This window comes from Nematocida minor (genome assembly GCF_024244105.1).
Source record: "Nematocida minor strain JUm1510 chromosome Unknown 7678, whole genome shotgun sequence".
NCBI lineage: Eukaryota > Fungi > Microsporidia > Nematocida > Nematocida minor.
In genome coordinates, this window is record NW_026250384.1 from 1 (window position 1) to 26007 (window position 26007).

The 26007-nt window shown below is 42.5% G+C and overlaps 13 protein-coding genes across 13 annotated transcripts; 8 read left to right on the forward strand and 5 right to left on the reverse strand.

Annotated features, from left to right (window-relative positions):
- Positions 1–113: 113 nt before the first annotated feature.
- On the forward strand, positions 114–1370 carry NEMIN01_1613 (GPI mannosyltransferase 2; the record flags this gene model as incomplete). The annotated part of the gene is made up of 1 exon (XM_051477555.1): positions 114–1370. The coding sequence occupies one exon, from the start codon at positions 114–116 to the stop codon at positions 1368–1370; it is 1257 nt and encodes a 418-aa protein (XP_051333515.1).
- Positions 1371–1926: 556 nt separating this feature from the next.
- Positions 1927–5358, forward strand: NEMIN01_1614 (structural maintenance of chromosome 4; the record flags this gene model as incomplete). Its single annotated transcript, XM_051477556.1, has 1 exon — positions 1927–5358. One exon carries the CDS (start codon positions 1927–1929, stop codon positions 5356–5358), a length of 3432 nt encoding a protein of 1143 aa, XP_051333516.1.
- Positions 5359–6218: 860 nt separating this feature from the next.
- NEMIN01_1615 (uncharacterized protein) lies at positions 6219–8969 on the reverse strand (the record flags this gene model as incomplete). Its single annotated transcript, XM_051477557.1, has 1 exon — positions 6219–8969. One exon carries the CDS (start codon positions 8967–8969, stop codon positions 6219–6221), a length of 2751 nt encoding a protein of 916 aa, XP_051333517.1.
- Positions 8970–8986: 17 nt separating this feature from the next.
- Positions 8987–9952, reverse strand: NEMIN01_1616 (3'(2'), 5'-bisphosphate nucleotidase; the record flags this gene model as incomplete). Its single annotated transcript, XM_051477558.1, has 1 exon — positions 8987–9952. One exon carries the CDS (start codon positions 9950–9952, stop codon positions 8987–8989), a length of 966 nt encoding a protein of 321 aa, XP_051333518.1.
- Positions 9953–10899: 947 nt separating this feature from the next.
- On the forward strand, positions 10900–12348 carry NEMIN01_1617 (uncharacterized protein; the record flags this gene model as incomplete). Its single annotated transcript, XM_051477559.1, has 1 exon — positions 10900–12348. The coding sequence occupies one exon, from the start codon at positions 10900–10902 to the stop codon at positions 12346–12348; it is 1449 nt and encodes a 482-aa protein (XP_051333519.1).
- A 389-nt stretch (positions 12349–12737) lies between these two features.
- NEMIN01_1618 (replication factor C subunit 1) lies at positions 12738–14285 on the forward strand (the record flags this gene model as incomplete). Its single annotated transcript, XM_051477560.1, has 1 exon — positions 12738–14285. One exon carries the CDS (start codon positions 12738–12740, stop codon positions 14283–14285), a length of 1548 nt encoding a protein of 515 aa, XP_051333520.1.
- A 118-nt stretch (positions 14286–14403) lies between these two features.
- NEMIN01_1619 (uncharacterized protein) lies at positions 14404–14922 on the reverse strand (the record flags this gene model as incomplete). Its single annotated transcript, XM_051477561.1, has 1 exon — positions 14404–14922. The coding sequence occupies one exon, from the start codon at positions 14920–14922 to the stop codon at positions 14404–14406; it is 519 nt and encodes a 172-aa protein (XP_051333521.1).
- A 403-nt stretch (positions 14923–15325) lies between these two features.
- Positions 15326–17914, forward strand: NEMIN01_1620 (uncharacterized protein; the record flags this gene model as incomplete). The annotated part of the gene is made up of 1 exon (XM_051477562.1): positions 15326–17914. One exon carries the CDS (start codon positions 15326–15328, stop codon positions 17912–17914), a length of 2589 nt encoding a protein of 862 aa, XP_051333522.1.
- A 253-nt stretch (positions 17915–18167) lies between these two features.
- NEMIN01_1621 (uncharacterized protein) lies at positions 18168–18764 on the forward strand (the record flags this gene model as incomplete). The annotated part of the gene is made up of 1 exon (XM_051477563.1): positions 18168–18764. The coding sequence occupies one exon, from the start codon at positions 18168–18170 to the stop codon at positions 18762–18764; it is 597 nt and encodes a 198-aa protein (XP_051333523.1).
- Positions 18765–18781: 17 nt separating this feature from the next.
- NEMIN01_1622 (ubiquitin-conjugating enzyme E2 M) lies at positions 18782–19261 on the forward strand (the record flags this gene model as incomplete). The annotated part of the gene is made up of 1 exon (XM_051477564.1): positions 18782–19261. The coding sequence occupies one exon, from the start codon at positions 18782–18784 to the stop codon at positions 19259–19261; it is 480 nt and encodes a 159-aa protein (XP_051333524.1).
- Positions 19262–19353: 92 nt separating this feature from the next.
- Positions 19354–21276, forward strand: NEMIN01_1623 (uncharacterized protein; the record flags this gene model as incomplete). Its single annotated transcript, XM_051477565.1, has 1 exon — positions 19354–21276. The coding sequence occupies one exon, from the start codon at positions 19354–19356 to the stop codon at positions 21274–21276; it is 1923 nt and encodes a 640-aa protein (XP_051333525.1).
- A 141-nt stretch (positions 21277–21417) lies between these two features.
- On the reverse strand, positions 21418–22911 carry NEMIN01_1624 (phenylalanyl-tRNA synthetase alpha chain; the record flags this gene model as incomplete). The annotated part of the gene is made up of 1 exon (XM_051477566.1): positions 21418–22911. One exon carries the CDS (start codon positions 22909–22911, stop codon positions 21418–21420), a length of 1494 nt encoding a protein of 497 aa, XP_051333526.1.
- Positions 22912–23098: 187 nt separating this feature from the next.
- On the reverse strand, positions 23099–26002 carry NEMIN01_1625 (uncharacterized protein; the record flags this gene model as incomplete). Its single annotated transcript, XM_051477567.1, has 1 exon — positions 23099–26002. The coding sequence occupies one exon, from the start codon at positions 26000–26002 to the stop codon at positions 23099–23101; it is 2904 nt and encodes a 967-aa protein (XP_051333527.1).
- Between the last annotated feature and the right edge of the window lie 5 nt (positions 26003–26007).

The following is a 26007-nucleotide window of genomic DNA, read 5'->3' on the forward strand; positions in this document are numbered from 1 at the left end:
CAGCTAGTGTCCCCGTAGCTCAAGGAAGAGCATTGCCTTCCTAAGGCAAAGGTTGTGGGTTCGAGTCCCGTCGGGGATGTTTTTTATATTTCTTTGTTTATATTTTTTTGTTTATGATTGATCCTCTTGCGATCTGGAGCGCATCTAGAGTTGTATCTCTTGGGTCCTGTGCTCTTTCTTCCTACTTCATTCCGCACCACGACTACTCTTACTCTCTACTCGGCGATTCTAGTCCTTTTCTTTTCCTGGTGCGCTGGGATGCCATCTTCTTCTACAAAATAGCCAGGGACGGGTACATAACAGAGAATATGACTGCTTTCTTTCCCCTGTACCCCATGCTTATCAGAGCTCTATCGCACTGCGGTCTTTCCATGGTATCTGCAGGCGCTGTAATATCCAATCTTTCGTTCCTCATTTCTTCTCTTATTCTCTTCAGAATGACTGAGAAGTACCTGGGCAGAGATAGCGCTGTGAAGGCATGCTTTCTCTTCTGTTTCAGCCCCTGCTCCATTATTTACTCTTCTCTGTACACTGAGTCTTTGTTCAGCATGTTTGTGCTTCTGTCTATAAATAGCGTGCTCTCACAGGATGCTCTCTCTGCTGTGTGGATGGTTTTGGCCTCCACTGTTAGATCAAATGGATTTATCCTGGCTCCTGTGGTATTCCTTGGGCTAGCAGGAGCATACTCCTATTTATCGAGCGCTGTGCTGTCTCTATTGCCTATCCTCGTCTTTGCAGGCATACAGCTGTACTGGTGGGTTGCTAGATTCCCGTATATAACCACGCTGCCTTATTCTTACATACAGAGCAAATATTGGGAGCAGGGATTTCTCGAGTTCTACAGACACGGCAAGAATATTCCCAACTTTCTTGTTGGGTTTCCGTTCATAATACTCTCCTGCTGTGTTATGGGCAGCTATTTGCTCAGAGAGAAAAGTTTTCTGTACTCTCTTTGTAAGCAGGCGACTGGGCACGTGGTGAGAGCAAGAAAAAACAAAAGATCGGAAATAAAGGGGAAGGAACAGAAGGAGAACAGAGATAGATCTGCTCTGGGCGATGATATTCTAACACAGAAGATCGGACAGACCGCAGCAGAAGATGGTAAGATGCAGCAGAAGAAGAGAGGCTCTGAGACATTCCCGCTTATTAGGATGTTCTTGCAGTGTGTTCTTTTGTTCCAGGTGTTTCTATCGATTTTCTTCATCCACATGAACATGCACTTCAGGTTTGTGTCATACAACCCCGTCATCTACTGGGAGCTCTCTGAGATCTTCCAGAAGGGCGGGATATGGAGGCTAGGCCTCTTTGGCTATGTGTGCTTTGGCATTGCATATGCAGTGCTCTATGGAGCATACTTCCCTCCGGCATAGCGGCGCACCCGAAAGCGTGGAGTAGTTTTTGTGATTGCTCGGTATATTTCAGTGCTATTTCTCATTTCACACTCATTGGAGCTCTTGCAGTGTAAGACAGCTGGTGTTGTAAATGCAAATAAAAGTGTACTTTTTCAATGGTGTATGGTTTATGAAAGAATAAAGAAGTATTTGAAATATTAAAAATATACTTTTATTCCTGTAGAGTATTTATTCTGTGCACCAGAGTGTTTGATCAAAATTAGAAGAGAGTGCAGTACTCGCTGGCTAGAGCATATTGTGTGCAGAAGTAGAAGAGGAGTGGATGGATATGCAGCTGTGTGCAGGATAGGTGTGTATTTGAAGTATCAATATATCCTAAATAGGAAGTATACAATTAATTAGTAAAGATGTGGTGATAGTATGTTATAGATAGGTGGTTTATGGTGTAAAGGGCGTGGCAGACAATAGGCAGCGTATATGTGGAGAGAGTGTGAATGTGTTTGTGGTGAGGTGGTTAGTGTGTATCAGGGTGCAGCGGTGTGTATTAATAGAAAGTGCGAGAATATTTTTTAGAATGGAGGAAAAAGCAAAGAGAGTATATATAGAGAGAATAGTTGTGGAGGACTTCAAGAGCTACAAAGGGCAGCACACAATAGGGCCCTTTGGAAGGGGGTTTAACACGATAGTAGGGCCCAATGGGTCAGGGAAGAGCAATGTGATAGACTGCATCCTGTTTGTGCTGGGATTCAAGGCAAAGAAGCTGCGGCACACGCGGGCTGAGGATCTGATACATTCGGGAGAGCCCAGGCCAACAAGAGCGAGCGTGTCGATTGAGATGTGCGATGGGGCAGGAGGGCGAGTGGCGGTCTCTCGTGCAGTGATGGCGAAGGGAAAGAGCGTGTACAGCATCAACGGGGAAAGTGTCCCGCAGGAGAGAGTCACTGAGCTGATGAAGGAGTACAATGTAGATTTAGTGAACAACCGGTTCATGATACTGCAGGGGGAGATAGAGAGCATCTCGCAGATGAAGGCAAAGGGATCGGGAGAGAGCGTAGGGCTCGTGGAGTATCTGGAAGAGATCGTAGGAACAAGTGTGTATGCAGAGGTGATAAAAGAAGCAGAGGCAGAGGTGCAGGCAAGGAGAGAGGTAGCTGAGAGGCACAGAGCAGAGTATCACTTCACAGAGAAAGAGTGCTTGTATCTACAGCCAAAGGCTGATCTCTCGCGGCAGCGCATAGCATCGCACATAGGAGCAAGCATCAAGCGGCGAGCCATAATAGCAGAGACGGCCCAAGAGATAAAAACTCTTCATCAGTCGCGCACAGACAAGCAGCACGTGTCCCACGAGGCGCTGGAAGCGCTAAAAAAGAAAAAAGAAAAAGCGCAATCTGCAGAGAGCCAGCACGCACAGGCACACGAGCAGGCGCAGACAGAGCACCACGATGCAGAGCAAGCGTATCTACGGCAGAAGAAGGCGAGCGAGAAAGTGAGCAGCGAGAACAGGCTGCACGAGATGCACCGGGCAAAGAGTGCAGAGCAGATGGCCTTACAGGTAGAAGAGGTTGCGCGGCTGGAGAGAGCGAAGGAAGAGGGCGAGAAGAGAAAGGAGGAGCACGAGAAGGAGCTGAAGGAAAACAGAGCGCGGATGCAGGAAGATGAGAGAAGGAAAGAAGAGATAGAGAAGAAGATAAGAAAGATAGAAGGGAAGAAAGGTGGCCGGGTGAAGGATGCGCTGGAAAGTGCGCAGAGCGTGCTGGTGGAGCAGATGCGCAAGGGAAAGGTGTACAAAGACGAGCTGAGAAAGAAAAGAGGAGAGAGGAAGGAGATGGAGAAGAAGGTAGAAGAGATAGAGGAAGAGATAAAGAGAATACCAGAGGAGATGAAGAGAGTAAGAGAGGATAGAGATGCGTATGATAAGAGTGCGCATGGAAAGTATGCTAAACAGATGGAAGAGATCTGCAGAATACAAGAGGAAACAGAGGTAGAGATACGAAAGAGAGAGAATGTTCTGGAGGCACTGGTGAAGGAGGGGGAGAGCAGCGAGATAGACGACAGGCTGAGAGAGTATTTAGTAAAGATAGAAGGATACTGCGGTAGAGTAAGAGACCTGGGAACAGTGGATAGAAAGTATGCAATGGCAGTGAGCGCAGTGGGAAGAGGAGGGCTGCACAGTCTGGTGGTGGATACAACAGAAACAGCAGAGAAGTGTTTGGACGTGATAAAGAAAAGGAGCCTAGGGAGGCACACTATCCTCGTTATGGACAGGCTCGGGGAAGTGCGGGATAGCAGAGATGCAAATAGGCTGGTGGATAAGGTCAGCTGCAGGAAAGAGTACGTAAAGTGTTTCTACCACATACTAGGGGATACGCTCGTTGTAGGGGATTTAGACACGGCAATGAAAAGAGCATTTATGCGAGACAGACCGAAGGTAGTGACTGAGGGAGGGCAGGTAATCGATAAGAGCGGGCTGATGAGCAGTAGTCCGGTGCAGATAGTGCAGATGGCTGCGAGGAAGACGCCTAAAGAAACAAGGAAGGAGATAGAAAAAGCACGAGAGGCAGTGAAGGAGGCAGAGGAAGGAATGCAGAGAGTGGAGGAAGCTGTGAGAAAGGCTGAGAAGAAGGCTGCAGCAGCAGAAGCACACAGGAAGAGATGGGAAGCAGCAGAAAGCACTATGAAGAGCCTGGAAAAGAGCCTGGAGCTGGCTAAGAAGAAGAGAAAGGAGATGGAGAGTAGAAATAGCAGCGGTAGCACAAAAGAGTCTGTAGATGCAGAGGAAGATGCTTTGGTGAAAAAAGTAGAAGAAATGGAGAAGATAGAAAAAGAAATGGAACAGAAGGTGAAGGAGATAGAGAAACAGATGGAAGTAGAGGGAGGGGCTATGTACAGAGAAATGAAGGCCACGCTCTCTGGAATAGAGGAAGTTTTGTTCACGCTGAACTGCAGGAACAGGGAGATAGAGAAGGCCCTCCTGGAAAGAGTAGCCAGTGCTGCAGACATATCCAGCGCACAGAAAAAGGCGCAGATGACACAGGAGAAAATAGACGAAGCAGGCAAAGCGATAGACACAGAAAAAGAGAAAGAAGCACGAAATGCCATGGAAGCAGCTGAAAGGACCATGCGAGAGAGCAGAGAAAGAGTAAGAGAGCACGAAGAGAAAAGAATGAGAGAAATAAGAGAGATAGACGTAATACGCAGCAAAGAGGCAGAGATAGAAGGAGAAATAAGAGAAACAGCGAGTAGAATGGAAGAGATGGAGAGAAAAGAAAAAGAGCTCGAAAAAGAAGCAGAAGCCATTGCAGAAAGTCTGCACAGCATACAGAAGAGACTAGGCAAGTACTACACAGCGTACGAAACAGCAGACACAGATGCAGTGAATATGCAGATAGCAGATGGCAGCAGTATAATAAGTGATGTAGACACGTACATCCTCTATGAAGAGAAGAAAGAAGCGACGCAGAAAGAGCTGGATGTTCTCTTGGAGAAAGAAGAAAGAGAAAAAGAGGAAAAAGAGAGGCTGGGAATGCTTAAAGAGGAAAGAGTGAACAAGTTCCTGAGTAGTATACGCAAGATAAACCAGGAGCTGAAAAGGGTGTACAGCAGGCTTACCTTTGGAGGAGATGCTGAGATAGAAGCAGTGGACTATCTGGACCCGTTCTCTGAAGGAGTTGTGATGAGCGTCATGCCGCCCAGGAAGAGCTGGAAGAGCATATCGCAGCTAAGCGGAGGAGAAAGGACACTGGCATCACTCTCCCTGATATTTGCTCTCCATGAGTACCATCCCAACAGCTTCTACGTGATGGATGAGATAGACGCAGCCTTGGACTACAAGAATGTGGGCATTGTAGGACAGTTCATAGCAGAGAGAGCAAGAGACTGCCAGTTCCTCGTGATCAGTCTGAGGGAGAACATGTACGAGCTAGCTGACGTTTTCATCGGAGTGTACAGGCCCGCAGAGACAACCCTGACACTAGCAGTGGACACAACAGTAAATACAGCAGTGTAATAAATATAATTATAAAGTTAAACATTCTTAAAGTCTACCTTGCTTATTTTTGTACATGTTTATACTTTTTGTTACATTTTCTACTCTGGAGCTCACTAGCTCTGAGCTTGCTTTGTCTGTCTCTTGTAGTGGGAGGTAGAGGTGTGTAGAGCGTAGAATTGTAAAATGCTAAGAGAATAACCGAAGAGTTGTGATTACACTCTGTGAGCTGTAAAATAGACGGTAAATGACAATAAGTTATTTTTATTCATGTTGTGGAAGTAAGGCAGAATAAAAACACAGCTATTTGATAGTTCTTATTATCCTGGTGGTTAGTTAATTAATGTGAAGATGGGGCTTCTCCATTTAGCTTCTGCTAAAGTTTCATCTGTAGTATTCTCCCGTGCAAATTTATTTCTAAATTCACTCTTTGGACTATTGCTATTGCCTTGTGCTGTTTCTTCTCTTTCGGTGTTCTTTTCATCGCTGCTGTGTTCTTCTGCTAGAGTATTGAGATTTACGCTATTTTGGCTAGATTTCAGGTTCTTTCCATGATCTCTTGGATGAAAACTATTCCGCTGTGCACTATTTTGATTGTTGTCTGCATTTGGAGTAGCCCTGTGTGCATTTTTTTCAGAGGAGACTGGAGTAAGCTTATCGTCTGAAGTATTACTGCTGATAGCTCTTGCATTGACATTGCTTTGGCCACCAGTATGTGTGCTGTCATTCTTTTCAGAAGTATCTGCAGAGTATGTGTTCTTTTGAGCTCCTGTGTCCGCTGGATGATTTTTCTCGATATTTCTGCTATTTTTTGGGCTACTATTCTCACCAAATCTCCTATGGGTGCTTTTTGCAGCATTGCCAATGCTCCTTTTATTAACTCAACCGTGGACACGAGAATTTTGATGTATGTCTGCATCACCCCAAGGACCTTGAGAATCGTCCTGATTTGTTCTCGAAGGTACCCCATGGCCTTCAAAAGCAGTGCGATCTGAGGAGCCTTCCATGCGCCTTGTGCCTGAGCTCGGATGGGATCTATGACTCTGACTAAGCTCCTGACTGTTTCCTGTGCTTGGTGTATGGCTATGGCTTTGAGCACTATCTGCAGAGTGAACGCCTTGGCGATTAGCTTGTGCATGCTCTGAGATTCTGCTGCTATCAGTAATAATTGTCTGCCTATTATCACTAAGATGCCTCTGTCCATTGCTATCTCCATCCACCTGTCTATTTTCGTTACTATAGCTTGATGATTGGTTGGCAATGCTGCGTTGGGCATTGCGCGAGTAATGTGTTGGAACGTTAAAATGAAAAGCCTGTAAATAGTACCATTCATTATTTTGATCTGCGGTATTAATTGGTTCAGGAACAGAAGCGTTTCTCTCTGGAGTGATGGCAAGTCTTTGTGCAGTGCTTGGACTATAGACATTGCTCTGTCCTTGTGTGCTACCTGTGCTGGGATGCTGTGTATTTTTTTGTTTTTTTCTGTTGTCCACTAAAGCGTTCGTTGCTGTATTGTATGCTACTCCAAATTTGCTGTTTCTTAATTTTTCATCTGCTATTATACTTTCCAACTCTCTGCAGGTGAGCAGGTCTTTTTCGTTTTTCAGACACTTGTTCGTTGGCTTTGGCATTATGTCCGACAGTTTATACTTTATATAGTTTTCCATAACATCTAGCCTTTTCTTTGGAAGCTCTAGGGCATGTTTCAACAGAAGGTCGTACGGGTTCATCTTAATAGAGTCGTAGATCAGGCCTTTTTCTCTGTACAGCTCTTTTTGTGTTGATATAACTGCAAGGATGGAGTTGAATAGATCTTTTCTCAACAATAGCTTGTTCAGCAGGTTATTGGCTATCTGTTCCTGGATAACAGGGGCCTTGCTACCGATGGGGTCATCTTTATGCTTCAAGCACGAGCTGTACTCTGGGAGCTCTGTTATTTCAATGTGGAGCAGGGATATCTCCTTCGTTACAATGAGTATCTGCATGAGATAGTTCTTTATCAGGTTCATCTCATCTTCTATACTAAGACTTATCACGTCTTTTAGTATTTTATTGAGCTTTATATGCACAGTCCATGCCTCTTCCTCTGCCAGCGCGTTCTCGTATCTTATTGCCCTTTCTCTCTCTGCATGCGATGCATTTACTATGTTTTTCTGTTTGGATTTTCTAGGCTTCTTTATGCGCAGATTTTTTATTTCTTGCCGCATGCCAGCCACTTTTACTCTTCTTTTCTCTTCAAAGGACTCTACATCGCATATTCTTGCTTTGGCCACCAGGGTTATGAACTCTACAAATTCATTCGAGGGAGCAAATGTTGTTGGATGGAACACAAGCATCCTGTCTTTACTTGCAAAGTACCCGCATATGTCCAAAGCGCCTTTGATTGGGCTCGTAAAGTTTTCGTATCTCATGTTTGCTGATTCAATCAAAGCAGAAAGCTTTTTCTTTTTCTCGTGTAAATTCTTTGCATCTGAGAATAGAAGGTCTGGCTCCACCTCTAGCATCAGACCTGCTACACTGCTTCGCACAGCAAGGTATGCTGCATTCATCAAAAGCCTGCTGAGAGTGTTTGTTTCGAGATTGATCGTTTTCTCTATCAGCGAGGAATATGCTTTCATAGTCAGCGGATTGTGTTCTAGGTTTGCTATCCTCGCATGTATCCTTCTTTCCAGGTCTTTTTGTTTTACCACTAGATCGGTCTCATCGTTATTTATCGAGTTGTAGTTGTGCATTGGGGCATCTTCCCACAAGGGATTACTGAATATTGTCGTATAGTTTGAGTCTGCAGCTAGGTGGCACTCCAGGAACTTAAATCCTGCATTTCTGTCGTTTTCTGAGTTGGCTATGTCTTTGAATCTAAATATGTTCAGCTCATCTCCTCCCATGCTCGTAGTAAACGGAAGAATGTCTACTTCTCTCGACATAACAGATGGTTCTAGGTTGTACTGTCTTTCTGTACTGTTGCTATTGCCAATGCATATATTTTTACTGTTCTCCATTGAGTCCATTAACACTTTTGTAGAAGAGTAAGTTCTATCTCCATCTATGGTCACTACAGCCAGTTCTATCATTTTTTCTATTTTGTTCGTGGGCGAATTCCACACAAATTTCTTTATTTCCTCGCCATCAACTGCATCTTCTTCGCGTGTATCACAGACACTCTTGATAGACTTTTTGCTTGTTCGTATAAATCCGCTCTGGTTCTTGGGTCTATCTCGGCACAGGGTAACCAAGGGAGTCTTCCCCTTTAGCACATCATTTATGTATTTCTTCTGTTCGCGCAGAGTCATTTTCTGCAGACTATCACTGTCTGTCGGGTCTCCATCGCAGTTCTTCACTCCCACTCGGTCACTGCGCAGCTGGTCTAGCTTGTATCTGTTGAAAACAGCTGCAAACTCTTCCTTTCCCATATTCAGATCAGACTGCAGTTTTCTTATTGCAGGCGTTATTACTCCAAACTCTTCCATGTCTGTGTTCTCTCTTTGTATGTCTCGGTATGCTATTTGTAGATTATGTCTCTGCTCTTTGCACAAATTCTCCTCTGCTGTTCTGTTCAGCCCTGTGGCCATGCTCATGCATAGTATTACAAAAAGTATTCCTGCTATCTCAACCAAAATCTTAATAAAGTCCATAATAAAAATAATTGCTATCATATTAATAGCTGATTAAGGATGGACAATGATATGCTATGAAAGATCGCGCAATGAGAAGCAAGGACGCCGTAGCTTGGAGGAGTGCACGGATGCAGGGGCGTACCATACACATCGGTTACAACAGAGAGACAGTTCATGTCTATCCCTGCACAGTGGTCCCATATTTTTTCTTCTATTTTTCGGCTGGGAAGCCGCAGGAAGATGTCCATCTGCTGTGTAGCTACGTATGCGTACTTTCCCTGTCCGTCCATCCTATGAACAACTATTGGGTATATCTCTCTCATTCTGGACAGATACTTTTCAACGAGCGAGCTGGAGTGTGCACTTTCAGCAGACATGCATATATGCAGAGACAGTGTGTTCAGGAAAGCACTGTAGGATGCTTTGTATGCATCGCCAAGCGCGTACACTTTTACTCTTTTTCTGTGCGGATATCCAAATGTCCCAGAGGTGTTCATGCTGCATTTGTAGTGGACTATGCCCTCTTTAGGACAGGAGATAATCGAAAAAAGAGCCGAGTTATTTTCTATGCAGGAAACAACAACGGAATAAGACCTGCCACTAATAAACCCTCTCGTGCCATCTATCGGATCGAGTACTACTGTTGTATTTCCTGTTTTTTTTGCAGAGTGAATTACGGGCTTCATTCTATCCAGCGATATAGAGTGCTCTTTGAGAAAGCTGTGTATGTATCTGTGCTCTTCTGTGCTTGTGCCAACACTTTCTCTTAGTATCTTAAGAGTTTCTTTGTAGAAAATGTTGTCTTCTTCTTCTGACAGAATATCAACGGGACTGTCTCTAAACAGATAGCAGAAAATCATCTGTATCGACACGTCATAGAGACTGACAACTGACTGGTCATCTTTCAGCTTGGCAGTGACCAAAGGAGCATTTCTGGCCAAATGCGAGGCATAGCAGATGCCCTGCATGGCAATTTTAAATAGTTCTTCATACGAGTGCATGTGTATATCTAAAATATTTTACAAATTATTCAAACACTCCTGCACAATAAGAGAGAGAACATATGTTAATTAAAATTGAGAAGTTCGTAGTGGGTTTGGAAGTAGATATAGCACACAGAGATAAGGCGTATAGTAAATCAAAAGGACTCGATAGAAGTAGAAAGTATAGCTGTACTAGAAAATAAGAAGGAGGAGTAAGACATTCATCTCTTTGGTGCCTTGAAAGTATCTTAGTTCACAGATCAGCTCTATTGCATCTGTTTTTGTATAGATTATTGTCTATCATGTTTAGGATACACTTTATATCTCCTGTTTGTTATTCATTATTAGTAGGAAAAGATGTTAATCAATAAATGTGTCTAGAATCAGGTCATCAACTCTTATAAAATGATCAATGGTTTTAGTCTAGCTGTATTAATGTACGGTGCAGCAATAAAGTACTGCACAGAGATCCGGGGGTCCAAATAAAAAAATAAATTTATACTTTGTCCACCTCTTGAATAGATGTTTTATTGGAGTAAAATATAAACTTAGCCCAGTTCACAAGACATGCACTAACAAGCATCTCACAGATATCCATCCATCTTTTTAGCCTATCTTATCTCTTCTATTTCACTTTCTCATGAAACTATTGCCTAGACAGTCTTTTTCGGTCTTTTAGCGTACTATTGTTTTTCATGAATAAAATATTATTTCCATAGCAACAGAGCATAACAACAATTCACAGCTAGTGACTATAAAGTAAAAAGAGAAATTTCACAGATACAGCAGTCTAAGTATCTGCCATTTATAGTAGCATTTACACCACACACCTTTTCTGCAGAATAAGACCATCTATTTCATCTAAACAATTTGAGACTTTACCTCACTCTATTTATTTTCCCGGGAGAGGAAACAAGACTGAAACGCATCTCCAAAGTATTTAAGCCCATTAACTTTATTTCTCTATGCTAATAATAGGTATCGTTCATTTACTGCTTATCCATTACGCCTTTGCTGAGACATACAACACCTGCAAGGTTCTTCCTGTGGCAGAGGGCTACTCGATTACGAAATACTACGCAGAAAAGTGCGTGCACTGCCAAAGCATTACTCCAAAGATAAAAAAAATAGTAAACTCAATCGAGAGAAAAGGCATAAACATCACCGCATATAACGTAGATACCGCCAAGTGCCACGATGAGATAGCTGAGATAGAAGCCATCCCGACGATTATTCTGCGCAAAGACAACAAAGAGCTCCTGAAGTTTTCCGGAGATATGGAGTACGAAAAAATAGTAGAGATGTTCACAGAGGCCACAGGGCTAAGCCACAGCATATTTGAGAAAGAAGTGCATATGCCGCAAGAGATACTGTCCGTGACAAAGCAGGACTTCCTCTCTTCCTTTGTCGGCCCGTGGATTGTCTATTTTGAAAACGCATACGACCAAGTCCTCGAAGACATTCTTTTGGAAACCTACAAATCTTTCCACGGAGAGATAAAAATAGCCAGATACACCGGGGCAGATAAGGAAATAGTGGCAGGAAGGTACTACATCTACGACTTCCCAGGACTTCTAGTCATGTACGATGGAATACTGATGAGGTACAACGGAGACATGACGCTTGCAGCATTCCACGAGTTCTGCAGCAGGCTGGTAGAGCCAAGCTTCAAAGACATCACAACAGATGAGCTGAGCAAGATATCCCATCCCACCTTTGTTGTCTTCTACTCGGACATTGTCCTGGCCAATCGAGCATTCAGAAGAATAGCACACGACCTGAAAATGAACGCGTCTACTTTCAAAATGAAAATAGAGTCTGAAGAGAAGGAGTCTATCCTCCGGCTCGCAGTGTTCAAGAACGGAAACAAGTTCTACTACGATGGAGACATAAACAACGAAGGAGCAATCAGAGAGTGGCTCTTCCATGCACACTTCCCAAACATTTCCAAACTGGGAATGGACAACTTCTACTCAATTTTCCACGGTCTTAAGCCTGTGGTGACCATTGTTACAGAGGGAGGAAATAAAGAGCTGGAAAACTTTGAAGAAATAGCGTATGAAAACAACAGAGGCGCTGCGTCATCTCCCTACGTGTTCACATTTGTTGATAAGTCAGAATATCCAAAGTTCACAGAAACAAACTTTGGAGCCCTTAAGTCCGACTATCTCATCGTGTTCTTTAACCCAGAGCAGCAAATGTTCTACGGAAGAAGAAGAAAGGCAAAGGAGTCGGTGCAGGCATACTTTGACACACAGCTAAACGACTACAAAGAAGGAAAACTTCCCAAGTATGCAAAAGAGAATGTTGTTTCATATAAAAAGATAGTTATAGGGTGTGCCATCGTAGCATCAGTAGGCACTGGATTGAAAATGCTTCTTTCCTCTAAGAAAAAGAAAACGGTCTTAGAATAAATTATTTATACTTTATTTACATCTTCTGCTAGCACACAATTATTTTTAGTTCACAAGAATATTTATGCACCGATGATTACTGCTAAGTCTGCTAGCAGAAATAACTAAATTCACTATCGCTGATTACATCATAAAATACCGTTATTGCCATACATTACTTGTAAAATTACTACCAGTAAGTTAATTTGCCATTATTATTACTATTGCTATACTACTGCTAACCAGTCATTACCATTATTACTGCTGTTATTAATGAAGGCACTAGATATAGGATCAAATAATACGTGCAACAGCTGTAATAAGTCTGGAACACAGTGCAGACTATTCAATATCCTGCACTTTGCATGAGCTACAGTGGTGGCAATAAATGCTCTGTGGTTTTCTTTTTTATGAAAAGAAAAGAAGACGATCTTCCATACACTGGGCGCACGTTCGTTGTAACTGGAACTACAGCTCTTCCTCGAGATACCTTAGTGAACAGAATTCGCGAGCTAGGAGGGAAGGTAACTGTTGGCGTATCTGGCTCCACTACGTATCTTGTCACAGGAGCAGACCCAGGACCAGCTAAGCTGAAGAAAGCCCTTGCAGCTGGCACGAAGATCCTCTCGGAGGAAGAATTCACCGAAATGTCCAGTCACTACGTCATACAGCCCATTGAGGTAAAGAAAGTAAAGACGGCAAATCTGTCGCATGAAAGATGGACAGATAAGTATGCGCCACAGAGTCTTTCAGAGGTGGTAGGAAACAGCGGAGCAATAAAACAGCTAAAGACACACTTGCTCTCCATGTCGCTCAAACCGATCCTTTTAGCAGGGCCCTCAGGAGTGGGCAAAACTCTGTCAGTGTATCTAGCTGCTAAAGAGTTAGGCCTGTCTCTGATAGAGTACAACGGATCAGACTACAGAAGTAAGCAAGAGATATCCATAGTAAAGGGCCTTTCAACACAGCAGTCTCTCACAAGGGAAGTGCATCTGCACAAGAACAAGGTCCTTTTAATGGAGGAGATAGAGAATATGACAGCGAATGACAGGGGAGGCCTGCAGGAGATTCTCAGCTTATTCAAAAAAACATCCATTCCAATAATTCTTACAGCTAATGACAAAAGCAGCCAAAACATAAAAACAATAGTTGCACAGTGCAAAGTTTTACAGTACAGTAAAATAGATAGCAGAAGCGCAGTGGGAGTGCTAAAAAATATAGCAAACAAGGAGGGCATATCCATACCAGAGAACACGCTCATGCAAATAGCAGTTACAGCTGCAGGAGATGTAAGGTATGCAGTGAACATGCTGCAGTACCTAAGCAAGAAGCAGAATATATCATCAGAAGACATTACCGTGATGAGAAAACACTTCACAACCGCATCGTTATTCGATGTCACAAAAGAAATCCTGCTGGGCCACACAAGCCCAAGCCAAAAGATAAACTTGTTTTTTGACGAGCCAGTATTCTCACTTCTGATGGTGTTTGAGAACTATCTCGAGGGATGCACGCTGAAAGAAGCAGCGGATGTGTCTGATAGCCTGAGCATGGCAGAGATAGTGAGCAATCGCATGCTAGCTAAAGACGAAAAAAGACTCTTTCCTGTTGCTGCGTACTACACGGCTGTAAAGCCCAGAATCAAGCTGTCGTCTAGAATAATGTTCAGCAAGTACCTAGGATTTGCATCATCAATGGCCGCAAAGAAGAAAAAAATAAACAAAGTGCTGAACGAGCTGAGCGAGAGAGGAATGCAGGGGGGATGGTCTGTGATATACGAACTATTCAACATAATGAACATACTAAAGAACAGCAAAGTGCCAGAAATCACAAAGAAAAAGTACATAAGAAGGCTTCAGATAGACAAGAACGTACTGCAGATACTCAATGAAGTAACGGGAGCAAAAATAAAGGCAAACGAGATGCCTCTCTTAAAAACAAAAAAAGACGAGATGTAAAAGCTGATGAAATAGCGCCCTTTGGGAAAGTATAAAGACCAATTACAATTTATTGAAATGAAAACTCTTTAGAGCTATTCTTATATTCTTGTAGTTTAAATGGCTCTGAGAAAAAAGTTTAATCCTCCCGACGCAGGAAGGTTAGATCTGGAAGTATTAGCAGTAAATCTAACGGAGAGTATACATGATTTGGTGTATCATCTTGATTTGGCATTATTATCTCGTTATTATTATCGTGGCTATAATAGCTATCATTTCGATTTGTATGTGTGCAGTAACCGTTTTGAGCCGGATGCGCATTTACATCCGCTCTTTCTGAGCTATTTGAGCCATGCTGTGATGGGTTTGCACTATTTTCAGAGTGCTCTAATGGGGTGCTCTGCAAATTTGGATCTTCAAGACCATTTCTCGCTCTTTTAATTATTATTGTTGGATATGGTTCATTGGATATACGTTTTGAAGAAGTTTTCTTTTGCTCTGTTGAAGAATGCATAGTTTTATGCCAGCGTAAGGACAAAGAGCTATTTTCACCACTATTGCCATCTTTACCATTATTGGCTCTCTCTTGACTGCTGCTTTCTATCTTTTGCAGCAGGGAAACTACTGCTATTAGAAACTGTGCGCTTTTTATTTTCATTCTAGTAATAAAATTTTTATCTATTTATAATTTTTGAATTATATTACTGATATGTCTCACACCCAGAGCAGCACAAGACTCAACCAGCAGTCAAACAGTGGTATAAAGAAATCTATATCATTATTTTCTTGATCTCCACTATTATTATTAGAATCTCTGTTCGTACTATTATGGTTATAGCTAGTATGCTTTTATTCTAGCCAGACTTTGCTCGAGCTAGCACAAAAATAGCATCGAGTGTTCTTAGCAACTGAAAATAAAACGCCTTTGCTAGAAACTGAGAGACAGAATGAAGGCTAGAAAGTGAAGTGTGCATTTGCAGAATGCGAATCCAGCCAGCAAACCAGCATTTACCTTATTTCTCCAAATGAAAAATATAATTAGGAAAAGTGATTTTTTTGCCATGGAAAATCAGAAACTAAGGAAATTACTGAATGTGTTAATAGCAGCTTCTTTTCTTGTCACAAAGTGCGCAGGAGGCGATGATGCCTTTAACAAGGAGTTCAATAGTGTTGGGGCGTCTTCTGGTGCAAAGAGAAAAGCCGTTGAGATAGAAGGGCTAATCGGCACACTCCTCCAGCCGTCCATGCCGGATCATAAGAGACAGAAAAAAGGAAAAAAGACATTAAACGACAAAACATCGCCGCTGCAGAAAGAGGTTGAAATCACGCTGGAAGACAGCGAGGAGGGAAGCCAGAGCCCTGGAACATCGCAGCCCAACAGGAAATATAATAAAAAATACAATAAGATAAATCTAAAAGATTTCGACATCGATCTGTGGAACAAAAGAAAACTGGAAAATAAGAGAAGAGTGGGATACAAGCTGAACCACAGATCAATATACATAGAGGAAAGCTCTGACGATGTGATACTCCTCGAAGTGAAAGAGGAGCTCTACCAGAGCAAGCTCAAGTGGACCATTAAAAACTTTGCTACAGAACTGGCCCATCTAATAGAAAAAAACGCAATGTGGTATTTCATTGCATGCAACTCCTCAAACATAAAAACAAAGTACAAAGACCTTATGGGGCTGGTAGAGCTGCTGAAGGATGATGGAAACGCAGAGATTAGGGAAACATTGGAGGGCTTTACTGGATACTATCCAAAGCTGTTTGAAGATATGATGGCATACATCAATGCGCACAAGCCCATGCGAACTCTCAGATACTCCCCTCTGACTTCTTGGACAGAAAAGATAGGCGATATCTATATAAGGAAAACTCTTGAGCCAAACTACTGCATGCCTGACGAACAGGAGGAAATCTCCCAAATAAACAAGAGATACCACACGCTAGCCTATGCTGTTCGCATGATCCTAGCGCTGCCTGAGGTATGCCAAGACTTTTCCAAGATTACGGCAGTTTTTATAACAACGGTCAACACTCCCACAAAAAGAGTCCTACTGAGCATAAAAAAGATGGTGCACATGAATATAAACAAAATAGTAGACGAAGAGGTGTACGAGGCTCTCTATAAAAATCTTGAAGTTGTGCTTTGGGAGAAGAAAATGGGAGAGATAACGGTCCTTGATCTGTACAGACAGATATACAAGATTCTCGGAGACTTCTACAAAGTAGCACCCGTGTGTGACAGAGAGACTGAACACATTCTAACAGGAAAGAACGTGATAGTAAACCAAGATTACACAAAATGCGAGATGACAGTGAAGCTGCCAACAAAAGACTCAGACAGAAAGGTCAACAGTCTTATATACTCGTCTGTGATGAACAAATGGAATGTTTCGTCTACCATAGAAACACACTATCACATATACTACATAGACAATACTTCAAGCCAGCCGATATGTATGTGCATGCCTATGTACGTGGATGAGAATGGAAAAGAAGACTATTTGCTCTCGATTGACAGCATAGTGCAGCATATAAAGATGCTGTACAGGATAGAAGAAAAGTCAGAGGATGTCTATCCGTTTAAGCTAAGGAAAGAGACAGGACAATGGTCTTATGTCAGGAAAGAAGAGAGGAAAAAAACAGCAAAAGAGCTCGTAGGATACGAAGTTGTTTTCTATCGCATTGAGAAAGGAGTAGCAGAAGGAAAGTTCACATTTGCAGAGTTTTGGCCTTTTAAGTCCCACGCAGAGGGCAGTGTTTGCATCCCGCTCTTCCTTACGCCTCTGATGCAGGCTGCTGTGGAGCTAGGGCCTTTTGCCATCGAGGGGAAGCACACAGAGCTAGACTCAATAGAATTTGAAAACAGAAAGCCAGATGTGTATAAATATGACAAGAAAAAGCACGGCAGCAAAAAATGTGCTAATGTGCAGAATTACTACGCCAATTTATACTTACTCCCAGATGAGGATAAAAGAGCAAATATAAACTGCTACATCATGGACTGCAAGGCGCCTGAAGAGGAAGATAGCACTGTTAAGGCTGTGTGGTACATAAAAATCCCCAGGAGTGTGGGTGAGTACACACACTGCATGCCAGATGACACTTTTAAGAAAGAAAAGAATTTGAGGAAAATAAGCGCGCTTGCTGAAATAATAGAGTCAAGAGAGTACAACAAGGACAGCGAGTTTCAAAGCTTCTGGCTAAGTGGCAACATCGGAGAAGAGACTAAACCAAATGAACAAGCACAGATCATACACAATTGGATTGTGCGGAAGAAGGGAGAGAAGATGGATGGTGAAGACAGCCCAGAAAAAATCAGAAAAAAAATTGATAAGGCAAAAGAAAAGCTGAAAGAAGAAGAGAAAAGACAGGAAAGTATAGAAAACATAGAAAGCAACGATCTGCGGGATATAAAACTGCAGAAGAACGCAGCAGCCTTTGGAAAGTGTTTTGCAAAGAGAAGGATGAATGATCTAAAGAGAACACTGCTTATAAAACTGTCTAAAAGACCCACTCTACAAACCGATCTCATAGTGTTCCGAAATGTGAACAGCACAAAGTCCAACCTGGGAGCACACAATGAGATTTTTGACACCCTGATCTCGCTCTACAACCGGCCGGTTTATGTTAAAACTCAATAAATAATATTGCACCTGAAATAATCTCATTTTAAAGCTTGTTGAGCTGTTTGAATGCACTGTAATTTTTAAACAATAATCAGTTTTATTCAAAAGTGCGAGAGTGATGGCTAGATCGTAAAAACAAATAAGAAGCAGCTAGTAGTTGAATAAACGGTCTAAATCCCTTGCTGCATCTTTGCTGTGCTTTGTGCTGTCTATGGAGTGTTTCGCATTGTTTTTGTGGTAAATAGAGAGAGTCTGAAAATGTTTTAAAATGGTGGCTGAGAAGAGAATATTCAAGCAAAAGACGAAAGAGAAAAGCGACTACATAAACGAAGTAGAGGCAATAAACTACCAAACAGCGGTGGAGGCCAAAAAGATACTCAACACAATACACAGAACCACAGACAAAACATCATCCATGCTCTACGAGCAGAGGGAGCAGCTGGAAGAGATAGCCAGAGAGTCAGAAACAGTGGAAGATAACCTAGAGAAAGGAAAGCAGCTGTCAATCAAGATGAAAAGAGCAGGGAAGATCATAGTCATAGGAGACAAAATATCAGACAAAATCAAAGGGTTCTTCAAGTCGTCGTCAAAACTGAAGAAAACATACGAGCCCTCAGCTTCCCCACCTCCCGAGCACACAGAAGCCCAAGACACCCTCCCTGCAATAGAAGCAGAGCCCACAGAAGAGTCAACAAATGATGTGCTGCTATCAATAAGAAACGGCCTGAAGTCTCTCAAGAGCAAGCTCACAGACCAAAACAAAGAAATAAAAAACCAACTTCCACTGATCAAAGACATAACAGACACAAACACAAAGTCAGCATCAGATGCAGTAAAAGTAATGAAGAACTTGAAGAAAATATAGCATAAATAAAAATAAAAATGGCGCACAGCATGCCTAAGAAGCCGCTCTCCATACTCAGACTAGAAACAGAGCTCAAAGACCTAATTGTCAACAAGAATGAAAAAGTAGCAGTGGAATACTCAGATGACGGGAGTGCTACAGTTTTTTATCATCTCAAGCTGACAGATGGATACTACAAAGGCCACGCGTACACATTCTCTATTAATATACCGAATAACTATCCATTCAGTCCTCCTAAAGCCGTGTGCAAGATGAAAGTACTGCACCCATCCATAGACGCATTGGGAAGGGTGTGTCTAAATATAACCCGAGAAGACTGGAGTGTCCAGCACGGGCTGCAGATCGTTCTCTTTGGCCTATCATCCATATTCTACGATGTGCCAACAGATAGCCCGCTGAACAAAGAGGCGCATTCTTTTCTAATGCAAGGGCCTGAGGTATTTACAAGAAAAGCAGAGGAAGTGTACAAAAGTAACAGCATAGCTGTAGATAGATGATGGTGAATAGGCAGTAAAAGATAAGATTAGTAGTGTTTTTGCAGAGCTAGATAGCATAGATTAGTAAAACTTTTATTGGCTATTTAAACTGAATGGTAAAAAATAAATTTATGAATGTTCTCTCGTGTGTTAGCAGCTCTCTTTTGAGTATTTCTGCGGATGGAATGGAATACTCCGTTGAGCCGCTTGGCTATTCTTTTATCCTTTACATCGATGGCTTGCTTGTTGACCAGCTATTTTTTACATCTAGGATTCTTGCCACTTCGATTACTGCTGGGTATATTTCAGTTGTGTTCGGTGATGGAGTGCATCTGTATCCACTTCGAAGAGAGAACAGAGTGGGGAAAGCAAGAAAAATAAAAATAGAAGGAGTAGTAAAGGCACAAGCACTGGAGGAGTATCTTATGCTGACTGTGGCAAGAGGCGGCGCAGTAGAAAACATTCTGTATAATGTAGAGAGTGCAATAGAACGCGTAATTGGCAGAGCAGAAAATGGACATTCTTTTGCAGTGCCAACTTTTACCATAAATAGAGCAAAGAGTAAAGATGATAGAATATTGGTGCTAAAATACGCTGATCACACCAGATGCATAGAAGAGAAAGATGCCGAACTAGTAGATAGTAGTGTATCTGATATAGAAGATGCAAAGACCGTGTGTAAACATGTCCTGTTTATTGATAAGAGAAATATTCTCAAAATTTCATCTAACAAGATAGTTCATGAGAAGATAAGCACACACAGAGAGCTATTGAGCATCTCTGATGCAGCAGTGTGTGTCACAGGTGAAGGAGCAGAAATAGCTGCATCGAAAAATAAATATAAAGTGTCCAGATACAATAATAAGTACGTGTTATACAATGTTACTGAAAATAGTAGTAATAACATTCTGAACAGAAGAATGGACAACAGCCATATAACAAATGACAAAACAGATAGCAGCGATAAGAGAACTGTTAAGGATCACGCCTATGGCCATGTGATAGAGCAGACAGATTGCATGCCTGCCCTGCTCCTGGGTGCACAGTCAGTGAGCACTTTTTCTTTTGATAAATATGTTCATCAGCTGCTCATAACAGGAATGATTAAAATATTTGCAGCTGACAAAGGAACTCTTAAATACTGCCGAATGGTGGGCCCTGTTACTACTTCTGGTTTAAGCAGTTTCTACGCATTTTCCACCCATCTGGCAACTCTGGTTGTTTTAGTATACGGTAGCAGATGCATTGTAGCAGAGTTTGGACACTTGGTTAGTCCTGTATCTGCTGTTAGTTTCCAAGATACGATCAAATCAGTAAGAAAGTATCGTAAAGAGATTTTAGTAGAGTGTTCTAGCGGGTACAGAAGGTATTCACTGGACAAGAATAGAAAGTTAGCAGAAGTACGCATACCAATGCTTCCTAATACAACCATCTGCTCACTTGATGCGCCTAACCCAAATGTACAGCACGCTCCTGTCACTTTTACTAAGCTGGACAACGGACTAACCGCGGTGCAATGGAATGGCAAAACCCTGGTTGAAGACAAGATGATAAATGATTTCCATCTGTTGCACACAGGCTATGTGTACACACAGGGGTTCTTGCTTGTGCTTTCCTCTGGCTCCATTTCATTTCCGTTCTGCATTAAGACTATTTCTGTGTATAACTCAGCCGACAGAAGCACGGTTCTTGTCCAGCTAGTCACTGGAGCAGTGCACCTGCTCTCCATTGCCAATGGCGCGGTAGAAGGCAGGATGGACTTATTCCACAGCATAATACCTGAAAAAATAGTAATGGTTTCTTTAGCGTCATTTCTGACTGTCTCTGATAATGTACTAACTCTATTTGGAGGATGCGAGTATATCCAGCCCACCATTCGAGCTGTCCTTCCTGCTTCTATACAAGATGCAATCATCACACAGGAGTACATACTAATTGTAACAGAAGACAGCAGACTGTACACGATTGATAGAACAGCACAGAGCACAGGGGTATCACGCGATGACTCAGTGAATGCTCTTTGGCAGAGCTTGTAGATAGTGCTGAATACATCAGTGTATTAGTCTATAAATAAAAATGTATTTTTCAAAAGCGTACCTGATGAAGATATGTACGGGTTTATTTTGATGTTTATTTTTAATATCTATTCCTTATCTCAGGCTCATCTACCTATGTTTCTATTTCTGCTTGAACAATCCGTTTCTTATGAAGGACAGGTCTACCTTGTGCCCAACGAGGTCTCGTATGTTATTCATCTTTCTGTCTATCATGACAGGCCTTTCTAGGGAAATGCCCCATCCAATTACACGGACATCCTCTGGGTAGCCCATGGGAAGAAGCATCTCTGGCCTAAACAGCCCGGAGTTTCCTATCTCCATCCACTTCTGCATTTCCTCGTGGTATCCAAACACCTCCAGACTGGGCTCGGTGTACGGGTTGTATGCTGGCTTGTACTTTACTTTGTTTATTCCGAGCTGTTTGAAGAACTCTTCCATGAACCCCATTAGGTGCGATATTGTCAAGCCTCTTCCCATGATTATTCCCTCCACCTGGTGGAACTCTGCTAGGTGTGTTGCGTCTAGTGTCTCGTTTCTGAACACTCTGTCAATTGAGAAATACTTCCTAGAATAGTTTATGTCATCACTCTTTTTTTCTTTCATGATTTTGTAGAGCAATCTTGTTGTCACTGCTGTTGTGTGTGTTCTGAGCACATTCTTCCTCGACTCATCAAGGCTCCAGGGCGCCTGGTATCCTAGCGACCCATACTCTCCCACCGTATGGACTCTTTTGACTTTCTCTAGATACTCTGCATCTGGGTCTGCTGCAGCTGCTGGATCTGCCATGAAGAAAGTGTCTTGTTCGTTTCTCGAGGGGTGTCTCTGCGGCTGGAAGAGAGCATCAAAGTTCCAGAAAGACGACTCGATGTACTTCCCTGCATCCATCTCTTCAAATCCCATGTGCAGAAATATTTGTTTTACTCTGTCTCTCTGCAGAGAAAGAGGATGCAATGATCCTCCGTACTTTGCAGGCACTGCTACAATGTTAAAGTTGTACTTCTTTAAATTGTCCACCACCTCCATACTATTTATCATCTCTACCGTTATGTCACTTGGTGCTGTTTCTTTTATGTGGTACCTCTCTCCTTTTGTTACAGTGTAGTGTGTTATTTTCTTTTGTGTTACTAGCTTGCGCTTCTTCAGCTCAGACACTTCATCGCTGCTCAGTGTGCTGATGTTCTGCAGATTGTGCCGGGTTGTGTCAGTGGCTGTGCCACTATTTCTCTCTAGCTTCTTGTTGTTCATCTTTAGCACTTTCATTCTTAGGCCGTTATTTTTTCCTTTTTTTATAAACTCAACCACCTCCTTGCTTTCTTTATTCTTGAACTGTTCTGTCTTCTGCAGCATCTCTTGGATCTTTTCATCGTCTAAGGGGGCATCCAGTAGAGAGTGCAGAATGTGCTCGGGAGAGCCGTACTTTACTATCTCTGCTCCTTCTTCTGTGGTGGATATGCTCTCGCACTGAACAGGAGTGCTTTTTATTCTTTCAAAGGACTCTAGCCTCTTCACTGCTCCTATTATTACGCTGTACTCTCCATCTATTTCCGTTGTTTCTGCTTTTTCTCTACTTTCCAGCAAACTGAGTATTTTACTCTCTACGTCTTCTATACTCATTTACTCACCAGAAAAATAAATTATTATAACCCAAGAGCACAATTTGAGAGTATAAGTTGAACAAACAGTATGCGTACATATGCACTCAATCCACCACTCTAGCAGCTGTCTTGTCTCTTATTTCTATGTATTGTAGATATTGGTGTAATAAGAAGTAGTTATAGAGCTATTTATTACTGTTTTATCATTATGCGGGTATCGTAGCTGTTCTGCTTATTTCTTCAGTTATGAATGTACATATTTCACTAACCACTGGATCGTTCTTTGAAGATGCCCAGTCCATTAGCTTCCTGCTGAAATCGTTCACAGCTGCTATCTTTACGACTGCTTTAACCACCTCAGCTAATGTGTGGTAACTATTTCCCTTATTTTCAGTGTTTTCAGTGTTATCTGCGCCATTGATCACATTGTCTGCATCAGCTGTATCATTATCTGCTGCAGTTCCGTAAGATACTTTGTTATTTGCCTGTGCATATCTATCTATTAGATAAGATTTAATCACCTCGCACACCACTTTCATTCCGCTCTCTCTTTCTGCTGCTTCTTCAAACAGCTTTTGTGTTGTGCTTTTAATCTCTGCTTCTTCCAGTAGCAGGAGAGAGAGGGTCCAGTAGTTGTCCTTCACTTTTACCATGCCGCTGCGCAGTAGGTGCCGTATTAGCACAAGCGCTGTTTTCTTCACCTCTGCGGTGTCTGATCTAAGGGGAATAAAGAGATTACATCCTGCATCCTTAACTAAACTGCTGAACGCCATGATAGAATCTGATATAATCACCAGCGCAATTATTTTTAGATCATCTGAGCCTGTTTTCATTATTTCAACAACTTCGTTCATGTACCGAGAATTGCACTCGCTGCTCACACTCATTATTTTTCCAAGCGATAGCAGAGACACTCTTCTAATGAGCGGGTGTGCACTGCGCACTCCGGACACTACTACATCCATGCATCCTTTGAGGGCTGACACCTCTCCAAACAGTATTTCGTGCTCCTTTGCAAAGAATATTCTATCTGCCATTTCTTCTTGCTCTTCTGTCGTATTCTTCATGCTGTTCCTTTTCGATCCAACACTCAGCCTTCTTTCTCTTATTTCAGGGGCTGTTGTGGAGATGCTTTCCTTTCTTTTTTTATTCGTCGTGTTTTTCTTTGTCTGGTGGTTCCATGCTGCCTCTACTCTTTCCAGGTGCACAGCCTCCTTTATGGCGATGTGTCCTACTGCGAATATAAGCGGAATGAGCTGTTTTTTCTCTGTAAGGACTGTAAGTACTTCAACAGCGAGTGCATCAGGATCAGTGCTCACCAAGTAGGATGTGTCTATCACTGCCTGGAGCAGTTCTAGGTTATTTTCATCTACTGCGGACAGGGTGTGCATCACTGCTGTGATGATCTCTGATGTGTTTCCCACTCTGTAGTCCAGGTTTCCAAGTATTCGTACTATTTCAGTTACTATGGGCACTTCTGTGGAGGTCTTCAGTATATTCATTATTCTATCCAGAGCACTTTCTGTCACTGCCCTATCTGTTGCTGTGATTCTCCTGAACAGGCGCAGATACGATATAACATTTCCGCTATTCTGGTCAATTTTGTAGAATATCGTGTTGAGCACTTCGATTCCCAGTATCCCTCGAAGCGATAGCTCTCTGATTATCCCTTCATACGATAGCGTATCCGCGTCAAAGTGCAGGAGGAGCTCAATCAGCTTTTTGGGGCTTCCGTCTGCCATTCGTCTGAGCTCCTCTGACAGAATGTCTGCTGTGTTCTTCCCATCAAGTGCAATTCTCTGCCAAGAAAGAAGGAAAAGATCCGGGAATACCTCAAGGGCATTGTCCATGCCGTAGGAATAGCACAAAGACACGTACTGCACTATTTCTGTTATTTCTCCCTTGCTCCCTGCCTTTAGCAGCTGTTTAATGATCTCCACGCTCTGGTGGATTGCATGGTAGAATGTAACTGCGCTTGCATAGTACGATGGGTTCGCATCTTTGTGCTTCTCTAGGCGGTGCATAGCCAGTGTTCCTCCGTCCAGAGCATACGGGTGGTTTTCCAGCGCTCTTTTAAAGAACACTATGGCCTTTCTTCTTACCATCTGTGTTTTGTCCATAATGCGTTCGTGGACTGATGTGTACACTTTTTCTTTTATTCCTTCCAGGAGGCCATTTGTGCTGAGTATTTCAGTGAGCGACTGGATAGCGCGCGCCCTGCAGAACGGGCTTACATCAACTGTTCTTTCTAATACAGCTGTCAGAACTGTGGAGAGCTCCTTTTCTCCTTTTCTTTCCTCTTCTATCTTCTTCTTCAGGCCTTTTGATATCACCACAGCTGACTCAATGGCAGAATTTCTTATGCACTGGATCTCTGATGAAATGCTCTCCAGCAGCGGCCTAATGGTATCTTCTATCCCGTGCTCTCTTATTGACTCACACACTCTGAGGATTAAGCTGCTGTAGTTCTTCTGCAGGGTGGTGTTCTTGCTTATCTCGCTCTCTTTAAGGAGATACTCTAAGACATCAGGGAGAGTATGTTCATCTTCATCTTCATAGTACGATGCTGCGCCATTTTTACTCTTATCATTTTCTTCAGGGCCAGTACTGCTGTCTAAACAACGAGATCTTCTTATTGCACTGATGTATAGAAGAATCTCTGTTAGTATGTTGACGGTGTGCTCGTTGTGCAACATGGCAAGGGCATTGCTTCGTATCCAGTGGGTTCTAAACTCCACTTCTTCAAATATTTTGAACACTGTGCTTTTTATCTCAATCTGTATCTTTTTACTTTCTAGACACTTAAATAATATTTTGCAAAACATGTCGTAATTGCTCCTTGTCTCATCACACAGCTCTTTGCTCTTTTCTATGATTCTAAGCACTACGCTGGGCGTATCCTCCACTCCATCCGGCTTAAAATATGCTGGAGCAATGCTCAGGAACACTGTTGTGTTGTCAATGTTGCTAAGTATGCTGGAAAGTATGTCGCTCTTAAGAGGGTGCCCCTGGAGGCTAGAAAGCAGCTCCGAATATTTCTCTGGCTCGTGGCTCATTGGCCTGTCTTTAAGATAGGAAATAAGCAGCTCAAGCGCTCTTCCCTCTGCCATTCTAA